General features: G+C 40.4%; 1 gene segment (V, D, J or C); it reads left to right on the forward strand.

Annotated features, from left to right (window-relative positions):
* Positions 1-20327, forward strand: part of LOC127205014 (immunoglobulin kappa variable 2D-29-like) — a 551636-nt gene extending 531309 nt beyond the window's left edge. Inside the window, 2 exon segments of the V gene segment in view lie at positions 17238-17275; positions 19980-20327. Coding sequence covers positions 17238-17275; positions 19980-20302 — 361 coding nt within the window.
* The last annotated feature ends 1893 nt before the right edge of the window (positions 20328-22220 follow it).

The raw sequence follows: 22220 nt of genomic DNA on the forward strand, positions 1-22220 counted from the left end.
CTAAATTAACAATTCTCCTGTCTCTGCTTCAGTATCATAGGTAGCTAAGATTCTAAAAACAAACTGTGGGCATAGCTAGTGTGCAGCCTTTGAGGCCACCTTCATTTCCCCAGCATAACACAGTAGGAGAGTCAGTGGTGTCATTTTAGGTGTCAGTAGTACACTGCTTGCTATTAGTGTTGTCCATTGTTGGAAAATCCCAAGCTTTCTTTTTTAATTACTAGTTCAAGGACATGTGACCATTTCCAATATTACTAATGGGTCCATTAGTAATAATGTTGTGTAGAACAGTGGCACATTTCTGTAATCCCTGCACTCATGGAGGCAAAAAGTCTACACAGTGAATCCTGGGCCGGGCACTGCTACACAACAAGACCCTGTCTCAATAATAATGAAGGTTTCTATATTTGAGTACAGGTTTTGTGTAAAACTATGTTTCATTTTGCATGGGTAAACACCTAACAGAAGACTGAAGGCTTATAAGGTAGGCTTAGCTTCAAAAGAAACTGCCAAACTGTTTGGCCAAGACACTGGACCATTTAACACAAATCATTTGTGCTAATATGTTGCTTCAGGCTACATATTTGATATTGATATAAATACATACCCAGAGATAGCTAGCTGTTCAAGTTTTTGTCATGTGTTTATTAGGGCATTTGCTTTCCAACTATTTACTGTGAAGATTCTTTGTATATGTTGCATACTTCTGCTTTATCACTTGTCTTATGCTTTCTCACAGGGTGTGACTTGTCTTTTCATTTTCTTAACTGCCTCTTTGAGAAGTTTAGCTTTTCCTGAGGTCTAACTAATCTTTCTTTCCTTTCCTTTTTTAGAGCATGAAGATCCTCTTTGATGATGTTTATGGTTATCTCTATTTCATATTTAGCTTCTGCTCTAGTTTGCTTTATGATGCTGGGATAAAACATTGACCAAATTCAACCTGACAGAATCTGATTACAAAACTAAAACAGAGGCTATGAAGAAACACTGCTTACAGGCTAGCTCTGGGCCCTTGTTCAGTTACCTTTCTTAGACAGCCCAGGCTCACCTGCTTAGGGATGGCATCACTCACAGTGGAGTGGGCCCTCTTTTTTTAATATATACATTTTTTTTAAGATTTATTTATTTAATATGTATACAATGTTCTGCCTGTATGTACACCTGCCTGCCAGAAGAGGGCACCAGATCTCATTATAGATGGTTATGAACATCCATGTAGTTGCTGGGAATTGAACTCTGTACCTCTGGAATAGCAGACAGTGCTATTCCATCTCTCCAGCCCAATATACACATTTTTATTATTAATTTATTTGAACTACATCTCAATTGTTATCCTGTTACTTGTATCCTCCCATTCCTCCCTCCCTCCTTTCATCCTATTCCTCTTCCCTAGGTCTGTGACAAAAGGGGACCACCTCCTACCATATGGTCACAGCCTATCAAGTCTCATCTTGGTACCCTGCCTATTCTTTCTCTGAGTGCCACCAGGCCTCCCCACCAAGGGGAAGTGGTCAAATATGGGGCACCAGAGTTCATGTTAGAGTCAATCTCCTCTCTCCACACAGCTGTGGATAATGTCCTTTCCATGGTCTAGATCTGAGTAGGGGTTCAATGTTTACTGCATGTATTGTCCTTGGTTGGTGCAGTAGTTTGAGCCGACTGCTCTGGGTCCAGATCTGACCCTCATGACGTTTTTCTTGTAGGTTTCTAGGACCCTTTGTCCTTCTATTTCCCCACTCTCCCATTCTTCTCTCACCTAGAGTCCCAATAGGAGGTCCCCGCATGTATCCCAATCTCCTGGTAAGTGACGACTGTCATGGGACATCCCTTTTGGGCTAGAGTTCAATTATAAGTGAGTATATGCCATGTGAGTCTTTCTGGGTCTGGGTTAACTCACTCAGTATGATCATTTCTAGTTCAATCCATTAGCCTGCAAATTTCAGGATTTCCTTGTTTTTAATAGCTGAGTAGTATTCCATAGTGTAAATGTACCACAGTTTCTTTATCAATTTTTCGACTGAGGGACATTTGGGTTGTTTCCAGTTTCTGGCTATTACAAATAAGGCTGCTATGAACATGGGGGCATGTCGCAATCAGGCCGGGTGTGGTGGCTTATGTCTGTAATCCCAGCATTCAGGAAGTAGAAACAAGCAGATCTCTATGAGTTTGAAGCCAGCCTTGTCTACAAAGTGAGTCCAGGACAGCCAAGGTTACACAGAGAAACCCAGTCTCAGAAAACAAAACAAAGCAAACAAAAGAAGTAGCAATCAAAAAATGCTTCATGGGTTGGAGATAAGGCTCCTCAGTTAAAAGCATTGGCAGCTATTCCAGAGGACTCAGGGTCAATTCCCAGAACCCATATAACAGTTCACAACTGTCTGCAATTCCAGTTTGAGGGAATCAGACATCCACACATAGACATACATGCAAATAACATGCCAATGTACATAAAAATAAATAAAATGTTTTTAAAAAGAAAAGAAAATGCTCCACAGACAAGTCCACAAGCTAATGTGATGAAGACAATTCCTTAAAAAGGGTGACAAGAGTGTCAAGTAGACAACTGAAGCTAACTATGACACATTGTTATTTTTTAAATACAAATTATTTCTATTCATAAGCCATAAAACACTGATCTGTAAATATAACAGAATATCATCAGCAGTCATTTTATTGTTACATTTTTTCTAGACCAATGGTTTTTAATTTTGTCATAGGTCTCTGGACTATCTAATCTCTGGTTCTTGGCAACCCAAAGAGTGTCAGGTATGGGTTCTATCTCATGTGGTGGGCCTTCAATCAAAATCAGACATAGGTCTCTTATTCCCACAAGTTTTGTAGCACCATTGCCCTAGCATAACGTGCCATAGGACAGATTGTAGATCAAAGGTTTTGTGGCTGGGTTGATATTAACATTTCTTCTTTGATAGCCTGCAGAGTTCCTTCCCATACCAAAGATCGAAGAACACAGAGGTGAAGATTCTAGGTACACCAGCTCTACCTCTTCATGTTCAGTGAGTTGTATGGGTGTCCCAATCTTTGTGGGACAGGCAGGGGCAGAGTTAACATGAGCCTCTATATTAGTGTGTTTCTCATCTAACAATTCAACCAACCTCAAATGGAAATTAGTTGGAAGTGTGTGTGTGTGTGTGTTTGTGTGTGTGTGTGTGTGTGTGCGCGCGCGCGCGTGTGCGTGTGCGTGCGCGCGCTGCTTGGGATCAAAGACAGGAAATTTAGCAATTCACTTCCACTGAGAAGTACCCCAGGTCAAAAAATAGCTTTTAATTGCATCTGTGCTGAACATATTGTCCCTTAGACAGCACTGCATTATATGACATCTATGGTTGGACTTCAATTTTTGTTTGTTTTTGGTTTTGTTTGGTTTTTTTGTTTTTGTTTTTGTTTTTGTTTTTTGAGACAGGGTTCCTCTGTGTAGCTGTGGCTGTCTTGGACTTACTTTGTAAACCAGGCTGGTCTTGAACTCACAGAGATCTGCCTGCCTCTGCCTCCCAAGTGCTGGGATTAAAGGCGTGCACCACCAAGCCTGGCAATTTTTCCTTTCTTTTTTTTTTTTTTTTCTTCTTCAGACACTGTCTCTTCATGCAGGCCACAGTCCAGGAGCTTGCTGTGCAGACCAGGCTGGCCTTGAACTCACAGAGATCCTCCTGCCTCTGCTTCTCAGGTGCTGATATCAGAGACATATCACCATGCCAGTCTGAACTTGGCATTTTTATACAGCCTAAAAATGATTTGAAGTAAGCAAGAAGCTTCTTATAGGTTATATGCAAAAACAGTACCTTATACAGGGACATAATTTACATTTGTTTATTTGTTTTGGTCCCTCTCGCCTCTACCTCCCAAGTGCAGCTATCACGCAGCTTACCTAATTTTAGACTTCGTGTCTTTATAAATATGCTCACATTAAGGCTTTTTCAAAGTTTTGTACCTCATTAGCTTATTTATTTATTTAACATGTGCATGAAGATGGGTAGTGGATGCCACAGCATATATGTGGAGATCAAAGGACAACTTATATGAGTCGATTCTCTCCTTCTGTTATGTGGGTCCCAGGGATTGAACTCAGGCCATCAGGCTTAGTGGCAGGTGTGTTTAACAGCTAAGCCAATCTCATCAGGCCTATAGTGCACCCTTCTTGATAGATATATCTAAACTAGGTGCTCAGAAAGCATAAACAATGGATTTGCAACAATACGAGGGTTCTCCCATAGATGACAGACTGGACAGATTACAAGGTCTATTTCTGCATAGTTTTTCATGCATCAAATTCCACATCTATTAATACTCCTCAGACTATTTCAGATAACCTATGTTCAAAACAGCAGTAACTGGTGAGACAGTTATCTATGAAGCACCACCTACTGTTGATTCTTAAAGGATTATTTATTGAAAAACCAAAAAATATTATTATTTATTTTCAAGTTGATGCTGTAACTAAAAGCTTGATGATTGGTCCTGTTGACTGTGGCTTTTATCATCATTTCTTTGTGCCAAAAATATCCATACAAACTAGAAACAATGTCTAAAAATTTAAAAGTTCTGAGAAGTGTAAAGCACACACACACATATGAATATGTAATACTCATTCATGTGTGTGAGAGAGACAGAGATGGGGAGGAGTGAGGGGGGTTGGTTTTCTGAAAACAACAGGTTCCCAGTATGGGGGTAGGGACCTGACCAGATTCAGTTCTTCACTGCTTTTGTTAATAGGCCAGCTCAGTGAGCCATGACTGGGACTCAGTAGGCTCATTGTTTATACAGCACTGCCGTCTGCTGGCACAGCTACTGCACCCTGACTTGAGCAGGTTCATAGCACTGTGAGATCATTGCCTTTTTGTTGCTTTCATTTTTGATAGCTAAACAACATTTCTGCCATATAGAGATATAAATATTGTACAATTAACTCTGATTTTTCAAATTAACAGTTTCCAACCTTTTATTGTTATGAAATGGCATGGCACAGTTCTGTCCTACCTAGCCAGGGGTTAAAACTGTCCCTAGTCTCTAGTTCCAGGCCCTAAAGAGGCAGAAGCCTTGGGGCTGGGCTGAAGACCTTACATCTGACAGCTTCTAGACCTGAGAGCTAGAGCTAGTGCTCCAGGCTTTAAAACCCAACAGCTCAATGCTTAAGGTGTGCCCTGCTTTGGTAAAGGATGTGAGTTCAGTTTCTAGCACCCACATCAGCCTTATCAGGCAGCTTACAGGCAGTTACACACAAGAGCTGGTAACTTCATCTCCAAGGGATCTTAACCTCTCTTCTGGCCTCCTCAAGCACTGTGCTCACATGTGCACGCGTGCGTGCGTGCGCGCGCGCGCACACACACACACACACACACAAAGTAAATAAATAAATAAATAAGTAAATAAATAAATAAACCCTTTTAAAAAGCCAAAGACATGTCTCAAAGTCTTCAGGCTAAAGGACTATGGGTTTTAAAGCATCAGCAGCCCTAGCACCTAGCAGCTCTCTCAATTCTGATCACTGAGTGTTTGCAGCACACAGTCCTAAGAAGCAGCTGCAATCACTAGATTCCGTTTGGGACGCTCATTCTTGTAGTGACAAGTTTGTCACTTGAGGTGTTTGAGACACTTGGCCCTTTGGCAGTTCCTTGGAACTCTCCTAGTACCAGGGCCAGAAGTTTCTTGTCACCTGCTCTTCACAGCCTTATTGCCTCTGCTTCTCGTCATCTCTGCCAGTCACTCTTAAGAACTCTTAATGTGCCTTTTGATGTTACTGCTGATGTCGTCAGGGACACTTTTTTCACCATTGGCACTGTCTTCATTATTCCTGCCTTCTTCTTTTCTTCATGATACCAGATAAACTAACTCTATTAATGATAAAAAGCAAAAATAGGCAAAACTGGGTCTTTTATTGGATCAAATGCTTCAACACCAGAGGGCAACATCTGGTTAGTATCTCCAGGCTGACTTGCAGAATGGGGCAAGCAGAGTGCTTCTATAGCCAAATGGGGTATATCCATGGTATGTACACCACATGGCAGCACTTCATGGCGATGAAGAATAGTATTTGCATAAAGCACGTCACAATCTTTCTTGCAAATGAAGGGCTGCATTTGCCCAGATCACATCAGTCCCTCAGGCACCTTCTAAGTGTCTTCTTGACTGATATTTCTTCATTTGAGACAATAGCTCTGTAAGATAAAGCAGTTGTTAATTTGGTATACAAATCACCCAAGCTATCAAGATAAAAAAATAAACATTAAAGGGGGTATTTACAATAAAGTTGTCATGTACAATGACTTAACAATGCTCTAAGAACAAATAACTCCTGCCTCAGTGATCCCATGAGTCTCCTAATCTGTCTATTTTATTTATCCAACTGTCCAAGTGCCATCTACAATATACACACACACGCGCACACACGCGCACACACACACACACACCTCTTTTGACACATGTGTATGAAATATATATACATCCTGTGTTTTAATCACATTCAACGCCATTGTCTTCTCTTGTCTCCCTCATACTCCTGCCTATCACATTCCCCTTCCCAACTACACCACTTGCTACTTTTGCATCTGTTTTTATTATTTTTATTTATGTGTATGATTGTATGTCTTTGTGTGGACCTTAAGAAGGTGTCAGATCCCCTGGACCTGGAGTTACAGGCAGTAATGAGCTGCCTGCTGTGGGTTCTGTGAATCAAACTCAGGTCCTCTGCGAGAGCAGCAAGTGTACTTGGCCACTAAGCCATCTCCCCACAACTCCCACACACATTTCTGATATGCCATTGATTTTAGTTAAGTTACATAAATACGATGAAGGGTTATTGAGCAGAGCATGAGCAGCTGAGCAGTGGCTGTATCACTGAAGAGACTTTCATCTCTCCCCCAGCACCTATTAACAGCCAAAAGCTCTTTAGGAGAGATTGGGGACCCTATGAACCCCAAACAGCCTAGGTAGAAACCCTTACTTGATTATAAATCCTAAGGGAAGAGAAAAGCAACAACAGCCCCTCCTCTGCCCATGAGGGAATGCTGACAGGCCAGCTCTTGTTCTTGTTGTGGGCAAGTAATCGAGGTGCTCTGAGTGCACAAGTGGAACATATCTAGTTCCCAAGGATGATTCACAAAACCCCTTTGCTTCCTCCATCTCCGTTCTTTCTAGGCTTCTGCAAAGTTCCTGATCCTTGTAATGTGGTGATATAGACATCCCACTCATGGCTGAGTTATAAGTCCCTGCAGAAAAAGTCACCCCCCCCAAAAAAAAAAGAGGCTCTAAGCAGCACTAATCTATAGGTTTAAACTTAATTATTTACACAAGACAATTCAAAGGGCACATCATGTCCATTTCGTGCGACAACAGCAGTAAGTTTCCTACTAAGGCCTATGACCCCTGCCTTTAACCAGGTCTACAGTAGCAGGAATGGATCCTGTGGAGTTATGGGCCATAAACCCAATCAGAAAATGGTTGGTTTCCCTCATACTAGCCATACCACTAATACTCCAGTGGATGTATCTTATCTGCAAGGGGATAGATAGTACAGGGCACAGGGTCTACAGCTGAGTACAACTGCTGATGAGCTTACTCACCCAGAAGACTGCATAGCAGCTTCTGGCACTATGAAATCTGCACAGCTGGAAGGAAGCATCCAGACCAGTTCCAGCTTAGTTTTTCCATGTCCTATAACCAAAGATCATGGTGCATTCAGCAATAGGGTCTTAGCATCTTGTAATTAGCAATAGCAATTGCCAATATTGTTTGGGAAACATTAGGGACCTCAGTGACCAGCCACATACAGGATGATATCTCACCCCTGGCACTGGGATTTTCACCTAATAACCTACGGCTTCTGGGAGCAGCATTATCCTCCCATGCAGGGCACCTCACACCAACTCCTTTTTATAAGTTGTATGTTAGTTAGATTATAAAATAGTAGACTTCCTTGGAGCTTTTTTTTCATACATCCTCAGTTTTGATTGGCCATCTCCTCCATGCTCTCTTCTTTCCCATAACTCTGTACTGTGTGCCCACTTCCTGCCCAATGTGTTCTATTATCTCACTACTAAATATTCTTTTTCCTTTATACCTCCCATTCCCCCTTTCCAGCTGCCTGGATTTTGGTTACACCAAATTCCAATGAGGTAAAAATTTCAGAGGTTTTACAGTAACAAAAAAAGGAGGCCACAGGTATTTTTCAAATATATTAATGGACACTAGAGTGCAGGTTAGAGCAAAGTAGGGTAACCTCTGCTACAGGCCTCAGATGCTATCTGACATTCATAGCATTTCACTTGGTGGGTGCTGTTCATCAAACAACTCAATGATGGATGAGTTGGGTTCTGTTCATATATTCCAAAATATTTCCTTACCTAAGAATCACAAAGATGTTGTCATACACAGGGCAGTAAATGCCCTCAAGTGGCAGTAAGTGGCCACGTGAAGGGCTGAGAGATAAACCAAGATAACTTGGCTCTGGGCATTCCCACATCTCTACAGTCATTGGAGATGTAATCAGTGATTCAGCCTTCACAGAGTGGGCAGTGTAAGGGGCAGGATCTTGGGGAGGGAGTTGCAGTGTAGACCCAGACTTTAATTCACATGGGTAAAATAGACTACTGCCTCGATGTGAACTTAGAAAAGTGAGTCAGGGGACAAAACATACTTTTTCCCAAAGAGAAATAGAGGAAGCATTTCAGAAGTTCGTTAAGAAAATGAATGAATACTTGAAAAGAGAAGAGAGGAAAGGGTAGGTGTGAAAGAGAAATCAAGTAAATACTGCCTCCAACTTACAATTCCCTAGAGGGAAAAGGGGAGCAAAAAACTTCTCATGAAAGGAAAGCTACTCAAAACAGCAGTTCTACCCTCAAGACAGGCACACAGCTCTCACATCCTGAAACACAGATGCAGATACCTCTGGCGTCTGCATCAGCCATGGTTAAAATCCCCCACCTAATGTGGGCACCCTCTCTGGAAGGCGAAAGACAGACTGCAAAGCTCAGTGTGGCCAGCAAAGGCCCCTAGCCAGCAACAAGGAAAGCCTCTGTGAAGAACTCTAGTACTAATCAGACAAAGATACAGACTCAGCAAAAACATAAAAGGAAAAACAAGACCACAAGTTCACCTGACCTTCTCCCTCCATGAGTGTGCGCTTTTGAGGAAGCTACTCCAATGCACCCTCACCTCTTCCTCCCTACTGCTTCTTCCATGAAGTTCTTTTTTCTCACTCTACTCACTTAACAGAATCTTTACTGTATTGTATTTGTTTTATTTATTTTTTTGTTATCACTCTTCAAAAAATCATCTAATTTTGCTCATACATTTTTACAGTTTAGGGAATTTTTCCTTAGTTTTTTTTCCTTTCTTTCTTTCTTATCCTGTGTTTCTTACACACACACACACACACACACACACACACACACACACACACACACAAACACACAAACACACACACATACACACACACAAACACACACACACACAAACACACGCACAAACACACACACAAACACACACACACACAAACACACACAGGATATTGAAGCTAGATCCTTTTGTGCCTTATACAAAAACCTCAGTGTAAGACCTGAGATTCATAATGAGTGAGTTAACCCAGAAGCAGAAAGACACACATGGTATATACTCACTTATAATTGGGCACTAGGCCAAAAGGCATGTCCCACAAAAAGTCTTCACTTACCAGGAGATTGGGATAGATGTGAGGATATCCTACTGAAACTCTAGGTAAGAGAAATATAGGAGATGGGGAAATAGAAGGACCCAGAGGATCCTAGAAACCTACAAAAAGAACATCATGATGGGTGGATTGGGGCCCAGGGGGGTCTGCTCAAACTATTGCACTAGCCAAGGACAGTACAATAGTAAATATTGAACCCCTTCTCTGATCTACCCAATGGACAGGACATTCTCCACAGTTATGTGGAGAGCTGGGACTAACTTTGACATGAACTCTGTTGAGCCATATTTGACCATCTCCCCTTGGTGAGGAGGCCTGGTAGCACTCAAAGAAAGAATAAGCAGGCTACCAAGATGAGATTTGATAGCCTATGACCATATAGTAGGGGAGGAGGCCCCCCTCGGTCATAGACCTAAGGGAGGGGAATAGGGTGAAAGCAGGAGGGAGGGAGGAATGGAAGGATACAAGTGATGGGATAACAATTGAGTTATAATCTGAATAAATTAATAATTTTTTTAAAGACCTGAGACTCTAAAATTGTTAGGGAAAAACACTTCAAGATACATACATAGGAAAGGACATTTTTGAAAAGGACTCAAGTAGCTCAAATAAAGCCAAGAAATTTCAAGTGTGATTGTGTGAAATTTTAAAAGCTTCTGCACAGAAAAGGAATTGGGCTACACATACTTCCAACCCTGAACACGGTATAACTGTCCCCACCTCTGATAACGACTATCATGTTTAGCCAGGGTCTATTCAACTGTACTTTCAATGTATCAGGGCATAAAAAAAACAAGGGTTGGTCTGGGTGGAAGTGGTATGATGTATGCTAGGATTTTAGTTGTTAAATCAAGAGTAAGAAGGACGTGGGGTATATGGTGATAGGAATTAATACTGGATCAACTTTGAAAAAATTCAAGACGAACAAAGAATCTGGGAAGGGAAATTTGGGGTATTGTTTAGGGTCCATAGCTTTTGGAGGTTGCTAAGCTATGGAAGGTATATATATATATATATATATATATATATATATAGAGAGAGAGAGAGAGAGAGAGAGAGAGAGAGAGAGAGAAGGAAAATGGAAAGAGAGAAAAGGGCAGGAATATTGGCATAATGTTCTTGTGAACTGTGTACAGTTTATCCTTGTTCATTTAAATGCCAGACAATGCATTGTGATGTTTATTCTAATTATCTCCTGGTTCAAGTTTGTGTAAACATGTCATCAATTGTTCTCTGTGTTGCCAATAAAACTAACTAGCCAATGCTAAGCAATAACAGAGAATAGGGTGGGACCTCCTGATCCAGTATGGGGAAGAGAAAGAGAAGAAAGGAGAGGATGGAGCCACATCAGGAGAAATGAACAAGGCCCAGGAGATGATTTAAAAGCAAGTAACATGTGGGAATTCTGGAAGGGGAAGAAACTATACCAGCATGGAGGTTTAGGATGGAGTAATTATTGCTCAGCATTGTGCTATAGGCTAATTAAATAGATCATGGTCTCTCTGTGTGGTTACTTTGGTATAATGCTGTATAAGGAGTATCTGTTGATTTTAATAAAATAATAACTTAATATCAAATATTAATAATCCATCAACATATGAATGAGAATGCAAGACTATGAGTCATGAAGGGGAAGAGTAATAGAGAGTGACAATAAGAGACTGAGTGACAGAGCACATAGAACAATCTTAAAACCTAAATAAATAATACACAAATTAAAGCTAGGCCACTATGGGATATGAATGCAAGAATGAAGACTTAAAAATGAAAACTAGAACCTACTAAAAATTACCAAGAAATTAACAATAACAAGCAAAAATGCTAGGTGTAATAAAAAGTACATTCTGGGGCTGGAGAGATGGCTCAGAGGTTAAGAGCACTGTTTGCTCTTCCAAAGGTCCCGAGTTCAACTCCTAGCAACTACATGGTGGCTCATAACCATCTGTAATGAGATCTGGTGGGCAGGCATACATGCAGGCAGAATACTGTATAAATAATAAATAAAATGTAATAATAATTAATTAATAAATAGTATTTTTAAAGTACATTCCATTTTTAAAGATTGCACCAGTCCGTATGTCTTCCATGGGATTTCAATTCTTTCCTTCCTTGTGATATTTTATGTCACAAACTGTACTGATGAGAGAGATGTAATTTTTGCAACTACAGTTCACACCTGTAGAACTCATTTGTGGTGTGTACTTCCACAGTGGGGCTTAGTTAGACCAACTATTTTCTGAAATGAGTTTCTGGCACAATCCCTCCAAGCTAGGCAGTGTAATGCTCCTTTTCCTCCTTGGGACTTTCTCTAGCTTGGTTTGGTGCTATGGAGCAGAAGGATGAGTGAAGCCTTTGTCTTCATCAGCAGCCTTGGGTGTTCTAGGAAATGTGCGTGTAAGTACATGGCTAGAAGAGGTTATAGTTGTTGCCTGGTGGTTCCCATAGACTTCAGCCAATCTCTACACTTTAATTTCCTCAATTCCCAGTAATCATGCAGTCCAGCTGACTGTTTCTAAAGAGCATGTGTGTGAACAGAAGTGCGTCCCTTCCCACAGCTTGATGCAATTAGGCTCCCAGTTAGCTCTCCTGCCCGGAAATATTACTTAGCTTACTAAGTTTATGTACAGATCTTGTCCCTTACACTCAGAATGAATGCAGTTGTATTTCTGTTCTGCGCTATCCAATGACTACTGCTGGTATCCCCTATGTATTGATCTTCATATTTAACTTCCTCTGGTTAACACAAGTAACCTTACATGTCCATAGACAAGACACAGCATATCCAAAACGGCTAGCTCAGCCCCTTTCCCCCCTATGATCTATCCAAAGGAGGTCATTCATGTATAACACACATATGCCAAGTCACCTCACCTTGGGAGTAAAATTAGAATGACAAAAACAACCAAACACAATATGTCAGAGGCAGACACAGGGGTGAAGGCAGAGAGCTCAGAATTCAGCTTGCATCACATGTATAAAATAAGCTGGAACCCACGGCAGCCAATATGTAAATTTCAGTGGCTTAGCCCCTCTGAGGTTAGTAAACCCTAAGCAGTTACTGTTTTCTCTTTCATACATAATGAAGTGTTTTGCAGCCTAATGTCCTTCTGAAAACAAGAGACACATCTGCATTTTCCAGACTGGGACCAGAGCGTTGGGTCAGGTTGACGGCATGCACACATGGATATGCAGGAAAGGACTTGACCTGTGCCCACATGCCTTTCTTCAAGGACAAGCAGAAACAGGCATAACGAAGCACCTCATTCTCAAGTGAACTCCTTTCCTGGCCAAGGGGACCAGCCTGCCTCTTACAATGTGACTTTACTATTCAAAGACAATTCCAGATGAAGCAAGAATTGACTATCTAGGACTCTATCATGACTGATAAACTGGAAAAACAATGTTGAACCAGAGACTTCAAGGGAGATCTCAGACAAGACTGTTCTGGTGCCAGGTAGGGAACACCCCTCAAATATTGCAGAAAACAAAACTGTTTGTTTCTCACATGGTAGGTAGGTGATCTTTTTCTGTGCTGCTAATATGAAAAGAACCTCCCTTAAAAGACTGTTTATTGATGGAAAAATTGCTTAATGATGGCAAAATTTACTTAATGATGACAAAAAAGGCCATGTTTCTGGAATTATCTAGGGACTGTCACTAACATAACCTGTGAACTGTGTTTAGATTAATTTCCTGATTGTTTTAGGCTTACTGGCTCCCTTCACTTCTCGCTCTTTCTCCCTATCTCCCTTTCTCTTCACAAACATGTTGAAAATTCTTCTGAGGATTTATTTGGTTTTGCTGAGGGCGAAATAAGAGGTAGCACTGAGGACAAGTTTACTGAAATGCTTCCCCTAGAATCCTATCTCCATCAGTGTCACGCATCAAGTCCAGGAGCCACACAGGCTGTCTTATTGATATGTAGCCTCTCCTCAATGCATCAATCAGTGCCCAGCATAGATGCTCAGAATCAAATCCTAGCAGAGACTCACAAATGCTCCTGGGACATCTTTAGCCTGCAAATAATGAATCCCATATTGATGAATTCAACCACTCCTCAGTGTTCCATTTTTACTAGAATAAAGGTCCCACCCCCCTACCCATCAGTCACCACTGTGTGGCCGAACACAGCGCCATAATGACCATCTGCAGCTACAGTTGTGTATTGTTCAAATTAAATCTTGTTTATTCAGAAACATTTCTCTTGTGCTGCCAGATCATCTTGTCCACTCCCATGTTGCAGTCCCCTAGTCTCTGTCTGGAAAAAAATTATCACCTACACAGAACCAGAGAGACTTTTATAAAAAAAAAAAAAAAAACCAACAACAACAACAACTCTAAATATTTTTTTAAAATTACAGCAACAACTTTAATTGAGAAAATAAAGTAATCTCAGAAATTAGATTTTTTTCGATGGTGTGGTATAATTGTTTCTGACTAGTATAAAATGAATATAGAAAATGAACTATTATAAAATTGTAGAATGTAACCATCAACTTATATGCATCGCAAGGGCATATATATAGTAGACAGGAGGATAAGATGTGTCCTTAGCTCTCCTGAGCAGTCCAAGGAGAAACAGCTGAGCACAGCTTGTATAACCTTCTAGAAGAAGCTTGTACTACAGGACCTATTTTACAATCAGGCCAAACACAGTATTCTGTACCCCACATTTTCATGAAAATATCCAGAAACCTGTTCTTCCTCTAGCAACTGATTTGTGTTTATTATGCTCTGCAAAATTAGCTTGCCCAGCTCCTATTGATGAATATTTGGTATTTGTAAAATTTTTTCACCTTTTAAACAATAGTACAATCTATACAGACATCTGGGCACACATGGCCACTCGTTTCCCACCCCTGGATGGCTAAGGAGTTTTCCTTCCTCCCACTCCAGTGTTCTCTCACACACATGTAGCTTCTATGCTGGGGTCTACCCTGCAATATGTGCACTAAGTACATGAGCAGCAATTTTAAGTCCAAGCTCTGCCCTTTAATGCCATAAACAGAAGATATTAATTTCTAGTTCATAGAGTCTTATGGATAGCTAAATACAGTGAGCCATATATGGTGCCTGGCAGTTTATATGTTCCTAACAATGTCAGCTCTATGGTTGACATCGCTTCCATAACCACAGAGAAAACCACTTCCCACTCTCTCTCTGTAGGATCCATGTTGGCTGAGTTCATCAGTTACTTCACACACTTAGTTTCTATTGACAAATCTCTTTTCTGTCTATTTCCAACTTGATTCTTTTCTTTCTCCATCTTCTCATGAAATGTACTGTATAATCTGCCATTCCAGATTAGCAAAACTCCCAGTAACAGAAACAAATAGACCTTTCTAATCATGGTTAGAGTTGTAATTTGTCTAGGAAAGCTGATTGTTGTAGTGGTCAGGACTCACATTTTGCCTATTGTACATAACTAGCACTGATCTATATTATTGACTTTAATTATTTTTTCATTTATTATGCAAATGTATGATAAGTTCTTGTAAATTAAATATAATGAACAAGAGTTCTCAAATACCTGGCTAATAAAATAGTAAACACTTTACTATCTAGTGGGGAAGAGAGAATCCAACAGCTGCTCAGATAAAATAGGTACTATAGGTCCTACAACTTGTCTGTGTACCTTTTATGAAACAGCATTAAAGCAAAGAATTTCAAATGGAAATACATGTTTATTTTATTATTAACTAAGAGATGTTACTGAGTTCTAAATTAATATTAAACAAAGTTTATAATTTGCAGAAGTCTCCACACCCACTCACCCCAGGAAAGTTATTCAATTTGTTTGGATTACTTTTTAAAGCTATTTTATTTATGTGTGAGTGAGTACCATATGTATGTGAGTACAGAGGCCAGAAGGTAGTGTCAGATTCCTTGGTGCTGGAGTTACAGGTAGTTGAGCTGTTTAACACAGGTACTGGGAACTAAGTCCTACAGAAAAGCAGCAAGTGCTTTTAACAGCTGTGCCATCTCTCCAGTCCCTGTTTTTCTTTATTTTTAAAAGAACAAATAATAAGAAGTCTTATGTGATAGGCTGCTAAAGAGATATAATATATAGTATTATATATATGTTTGTATGTCTGTACGTATGAATATAAATACATACATACATATGTCAGAGAAGCCCAAGAGCTTCCAAGCATGCTTGGAGAAGAGGTTAAGCTTTAGCTTCTGACCCACTGATTTGTTCCTCTTCAGTTAGGAGGGTTTTTGTACAGCCAGGCAATGGAGTACTACCACTGTGGTGGACGTTCGGGGCAGGCACCAAGGTGGAACTCAAACGTAAGTAGAATCCAAGCTCTCTCTTCTCCATTGTCAATGTTTTGTAGTTTCTGTGTCTAAAAGTGATGGATAAAATCTAACTCTGAAAACAGATTCTGGCATTCTCCAAGGCAAGGATAAGGATAAATAATAACTCTGTAAGCTGGGAGTAGATTGCACATGTTCTCTGAAGAGCAAATGTCAGTGTAAAATTAAGATAACCAATAGTTTCAGAAATACTCAGACAAACTGAGCAACTGGCTCTAGACAAAGCCTTGCTCAGTGGTTAGAAGGCGATACCCAGTTTTTGTATGAGAAGGAAGTGAAGGGCAAACAGTGTGTGTACACGTTTGGAGCCGGGACCAAGCTGGAATTAAAACGTAAGTGTTCTCAACTGATTCTTTGCTGTGTCTGATCATGTTACTTTGCTCTTTGCTATGCCTCTTCCTTAATGGAATTTCAAGGATGTAAAAAAATTCCAATCTCAGATTAGGTGTTGAGGAGGGAAAATTGTTCCACAAGAAGTTGGCTACTAACTAACGTTTAGGCTTTCTAAACCCAAGTAACTAAATTGGGGAAAGAGGGTTAACTGTCTATCAAGGGAGGTTTTTGTAGAGGGAGAAGTTAAAGTACATCACTGTGAAACACGTTTGGTGGAGGGACCAGACTGGAAATAAAACGTCAGTACACTTTTGCTCAACTGTTTGTGAAGTGTTGATCCTATTTTGCCTTTTGTGTGATTTTGTGATATTTTTCATTAAATGAACTGTTCCCAGTGACCCAAAACTTAAATAGAAGAGCGCCAGAAAAGAGACAGTGTAGATGGTGAGAAAACCTAATATCAAATTTGTGAGAAAAAGTAGGATTTGTGGAAGGAATAAGAAAGAAACAGTTTTTCTCTGAATTTGGCATATCTAGTGCGATTGGCTACAGGCCGGTTTTGGTAGAGGGGGGCATTGACCTGAATCACTGTGATTCACGTTCGGCCCAGGGACCAAATTGGAATTAAAGCGTAAGTAGTTTTTCCCTCAGTTATTTGTGACATTTTGATTCTGTTGTATCATTTATGTGAATTTGTGACATTTTGGTTAAGAAGAGCCTGAGAAAACAACCACTGTGAGAACTGAGAAAAAAAAAAAAAAAACAACTTAGGTTTGTCAGGACAGGTTTGTAAGGGAAATGGAGACGAATGAGATGGGCTTTTCCTCTGAGCTTGGCCAATCTAATTGGATTGGCTTCAGGGGCAGGTTTTTGTAGAGGGGGCCATGTCAGAGTCCTCACTGTGGCTCACGTTCGGCGGCGGGACCAAGCTGGAGCTGAAACGTAAGTGCATTTTTCTTATCTTTTTTCATATGTAAGACACAGGTTTTCATGTTAGGAATTAAGGTCAGCTCCAAAAATTTCACTGAGTGCAGAAAATCTGTTCATCTTGAGAAAGTGGAGAGGGCTCGTCAGTTGGCATTCGGTGTCAGCTTTTCTTTTTAAACAAGCTATTGAGGATTAAGAGCAAAACCAGGGTTTAGTTGAGAATAAAGAAGCTAATAGTCCAAGAGACTAGACTGGAGAGTGAACATAAGCATTGTCTAAGTGTGGGTTGAAGTGCATGCAGCATTAACTTCTGTGTGGGATGTTTAAGTGGGATATTTGGGGAGATTGAGGAATGGGGACACTTCAGGATGGACAAGAGTCAAGTTTGGCTCCGCAAATGGATGTGGAAGCAAAGCTCTTGAGACAAGCTGAGTGACTCAAAGGGCGAAAACTGTATGGATAAAAAGAGGGGCTTGGAGCGCTGAGAAAAAAATGAAATTCATTTGTATGAGTTACCACAAATACTTTGTTGAGTTTTTCATTAAACGTAGTATAGTTGAGTGAGGCGAGCCTTAGGCGGCATTCCCTCTTTTATCTCATAATTTTTTATAACTACAAAAGTCAGTATCATACCCTTAAAAAAATCAGTAAAACGTTTAAAAGTATGATTATTTGCCATGTCGAAAAGTTGGCTTACTGAATATAATCAGAAGAGATGTAATTCTTGCACTACAAAACGTGCCACAAAATGTCAAAATTAGATACTCTACAGAAACAAATTTTTGACAGCTCATTTTTTGTCTCATTTCTATATGAATATAAATTTGAAATTATCTCTTTTATTAAAAGTAGACATGCAGTTAATTTTAAATTATATGTTTTAATGGCTATAGTTTTGTAAGATATATGGCTCTTTGTTTTCCCCAGTTATTTTTTATTGTATTTTTATGCCGCAAACAAGGGGCTGAATTATCCACAACCTCTTTATGATTGAATGGCTTGGCCGCCATCCCAACCATTTGGAGTGACTGGCTGGCCGCTAAGAGCTGCAGAGCCACGCAAATACTGCACTAGCGCCGTTCACTCCTTGCGAACCACTTTCTTAAGGCACAGTGATAAGATCAGTTCCACTAGTGGAAAGAGAATAGAGACAGACACTACACCAATGTGGGGAAAACAGGGAAAAGGTGACTTTTTTGGAAATTTCAAAAATAAAACTCACTTATCACTATAGCCCATGTTTTAATTTTCGATTAAGGTATTATAAAAGACAGAAAACTGTTTCACCTAGATTATATTAAAAGCTTAATTCATATAATTCTTTGGAGGTAAAAATCTATAACCCGCAAAAGTCATAGTAAATCTACTTTGACTGAGCTCTCATTAAATTTCATTAAATTATATGGCATACTACCTGGTTAAAAGATTAATTTGTGCCGGGCGTGGTGGCGCATGCCTTTAATCCCAGCACTCGGGAGGCAGAGGCAGGCGGATCGCTGTGAGTTCGAGGCCAGCCTGGTCTACAAAGTGAGTCCAGGATGGCCAAGGCTACACAGAGAAACCCTGTCTCGAAAAACCAAAAAAAAAAAAAAAAAAAAAAAAAAGATTAATTTGTGACATGATTTTAACTTGTTAGGTAGCATATTTTTCTTTGTACAAAAATATGACTAATAAAATTTTAACATAAGCATATTTTCCACTACTTTCATTCTGTGATAGAAAAATGTTTGGCTACTTTAATCCCATAATCTCTAGAATCATTTGAAAACTTGCTTTTGTGGTTGAGCAGGCAATTGTAACTATTTAAGGATTTCTAAAAACTCTTGAAACTATTTTAGAGTCATTTAAATTATTTAACCACTTTTAATTAGTTTAAAACAATGTCAACTTCTTTTAAACCTATTAATTTATTTAAAGGGGAAGAAAAGCTGTTCATAATTCTGTTGTTTTTCTTAGTAAAGGGCTCTCGGTTTTCATTTTTACTATCACTCTGTCACCCAAGGGTTGACATCCCCATAGAGGGGGTTTCCAAGAAGCCATCTGGCAGCTGCTGAAGGTCAGAAGTGAAGCTTGCCAGTTCCTCCCAGGCAGGTGGCCAAGACTACAGTTGACCTCTTCTGGTGTGGCTAAAAACTATCCTGTGTGGGTACAGACCATCTGACCAGGGTCCTCACCTGAAGGCCTTGGTGAGGGCTGAGAGAGTTGCTGGACACCCACCCAAACATAGACACTGGCTCAAGAACCCATCCATGATGTGGGTTTAGCTTGGCCATACCAAAGGAAGCCATGGAGAGGCTAACATCAGAGAACTCTTGGAAGAGGCAGGAGAAAATGAAAGCCAACCTTCTGCTCCTACCATATGTCTTTGCGTGTCCTGACTATCAAACATCAGGGATATCAGATAATCTGGTCCATTCTCTCAGTCTGAAGCATGGAACCACTGCAGCTGATGGCGAGCAAAGTTCTAGGGAAGAAGGGCATTGAAAGAAACCCGAGAAGAGCTTCAAAGGATCAGATGTAATTTACTTTCCAAAGAAGTAGCCAGAAACTAGGGAATAACTTAAAACCAACAAGATTGCACATGTGGCCTCATTGCTCCTATTCTGAAGGATATGTGTGCTTTTCTGTGTGTCTGTCAATAACGTAACTTCACACAGAATGCACCCAAAGGCAGACCTTCCCTCTTACTTCATACCACCTTCTGTGCTTCCTTCCTCAGGGGCTGATGCTAAGCCAACTGTGTCCATCTTCCCACCATCCAAGGAGGAGTTACAGGCTGGAAGTGCCTCAGTCGTGTGTTTCCTGAACAACTTCTACCCCAAAGACATCGACGTCAAGTGGAAGGTAGATAACAATGAACGACAAAGTGGAGTCCTGAAGAGTCTGACGGATCAGGACAGCAAAGACAGCACCTACAGCCTGAGCAGCACCCTCACGCTGACCAAACAGGAATATGAAAGCCATTCTGTCTACACCTGTGAGGCCACGCATAAGACGTCAACTACACCCATCAGCAAGAGCCTCAACAGGAATGAGTGTTAGAGCGAAGGGTCCTGAGGTGCCACCACCTGCCCCAGGCCTTGGGGCTTTCCCCACAGGCGACCTACCACTGTTGCAGTCCCCCTAACCCGCTTCCCATCACTTCCTCCTCCCTTTCCTTGGCTTTTATCATGCTACTATTTGAGGAAGATATTGAATAAAGTGAATCTTTGCACTTGAGAACTCTGACTCTTTTTTTTTACTAAAAGGTTGTTAAGAATTGTTTTTCCAGTTACCCGGTTTCTCTTCTAAAGAAGTTAAATGTTTACTTGCCCTAAAATCTAGCGCACTTTTAAAAAATCCTCCATTTGCCCTACTTTGCTGTCTACAACATGGCAATAGTCTCTAAGCTTCTCAAGTATTATTCAGGGCTTATATCTCTGGGCCATGGTGGGTTAGTTGGAAGAGGCATACTTCCTAGCTTTCCTCTCCTAAGTCTTCAAAGTCCTGAAGGGGGACAGTTCTTATAAGCAAATAGTCTATAATCTGATTCAGCCTACCCAGAAAACATGACAAAGCAATGGAGAGTCATTGTCACAGGAAGTAGAGACAATCTAAGCAAACACACAATAGGGAAAGACAAGCCACCATATCACCTGGGCTGCATGAGCTCTTTTTATGCCTTCGTTGTGTTTTTAAATACAAATAGACTCCTATCTGCCATTGTCAGCGCTGGGCCTGTCCACAGCCTACTTCAGGATTTGCCATAGTATAAGTTAAGCACGTTCATCAAAATCTGGAAAGGTTTTATAAAGCAGAGGTAGCCATCATCTATTTCTAGCCATCATATACTTAGGCACCTGTCTTTGTGCATGCGAAGCCTTAAGAAGCAAACAGTGTTCAGATACTCATTTCGGAAAGCCTAAAACTGGATACAACAAAAATGTCCAGCAACAATTAAATTTTGGTATGTTCACAATTGAACTATTACTCAATAAAGAGAAAATTACAATGATACAGTAGCATAGTTTAATCTCATAAACATGATATTAAGCAAAACAAACACAGAAGCCATGGTCTGGGAATTTTTCATTCATATAATTTTAAAATTTGGTACAAATAAAATTAAAAATTAAGAGAGACATTGCTGGGGGTGGGATAAGTTGTGAGGTAGCAAGAAGGGAACTCTGGAGTTTGGGGAATGTTCTGTTTCTCAGTGTGGGATGTCACCTTGTGAAAATTAATATTGTGGTATTGGGACCCATGCTCTTGCTGTATATATTTTATACTTGGTAATAACTTCACCTAAAGAAATATCTAACACCCAGTGCATATGTAAGAGAGGATCGAAGGAATGAATCATAGGTCAAGGCCAGAAAAACAGTAAGGGGGGGATCCAGGATCAAGTCTCCATGTTTCTAACTCTGATCCCTTGAGTGCTCTATTATTTTGCTTTCCAGAGCTCAAAGTACAAAATGTGAGTCAAACAGATGATACCCTTGGGGGTCTCCTCCTCCTTACATCGAACTAAGAACATCCAGGTATAAAAATGGGGTGGAAGAGACCTTCAGCAACAGGTCAAAAAACATAAGTAACTTTGTCCAGGTATGAAGAGCCCATGTATCAAGTTATATTTGTGAAGGAAGGGGATTCATAACAGAGCCTCATCATGGAGACCGGCCCCCCGGGGGTTAGTCCCTCATGGGCTCATCCACTCAAAACATATTTATAAGCATCTTCTCAGCCTGCATTCTGAAGGAGGTACAGAAATAAGACGCTAGTGTTCCTTTCCTCAGTTAATTCACAGCCCAGTTTTCCTACACCTACCCTTTCTCAGTCAGAATGGTGGGAAAGGACGGTCACCAAATAAGATAGGGCAACACTTTACCTTTACACCTTTTGGGAATAATCATTATTATCCATTTTTTGAAACTTTAGAGGGTTTTTTAAATTTAATATATCATTTCAAATAATATGAACT

Source organism: Acomys russatus, chromosome 21, assembly GCF_903995435.1.
Source record: "Acomys russatus chromosome 21, mAcoRus1.1, whole genome shotgun sequence".
In the NCBI taxonomy this organism is placed as follows: Eukaryota; Metazoa; Chordata; class Mammalia; order Rodentia; family Muridae; genus Acomys; species Acomys russatus.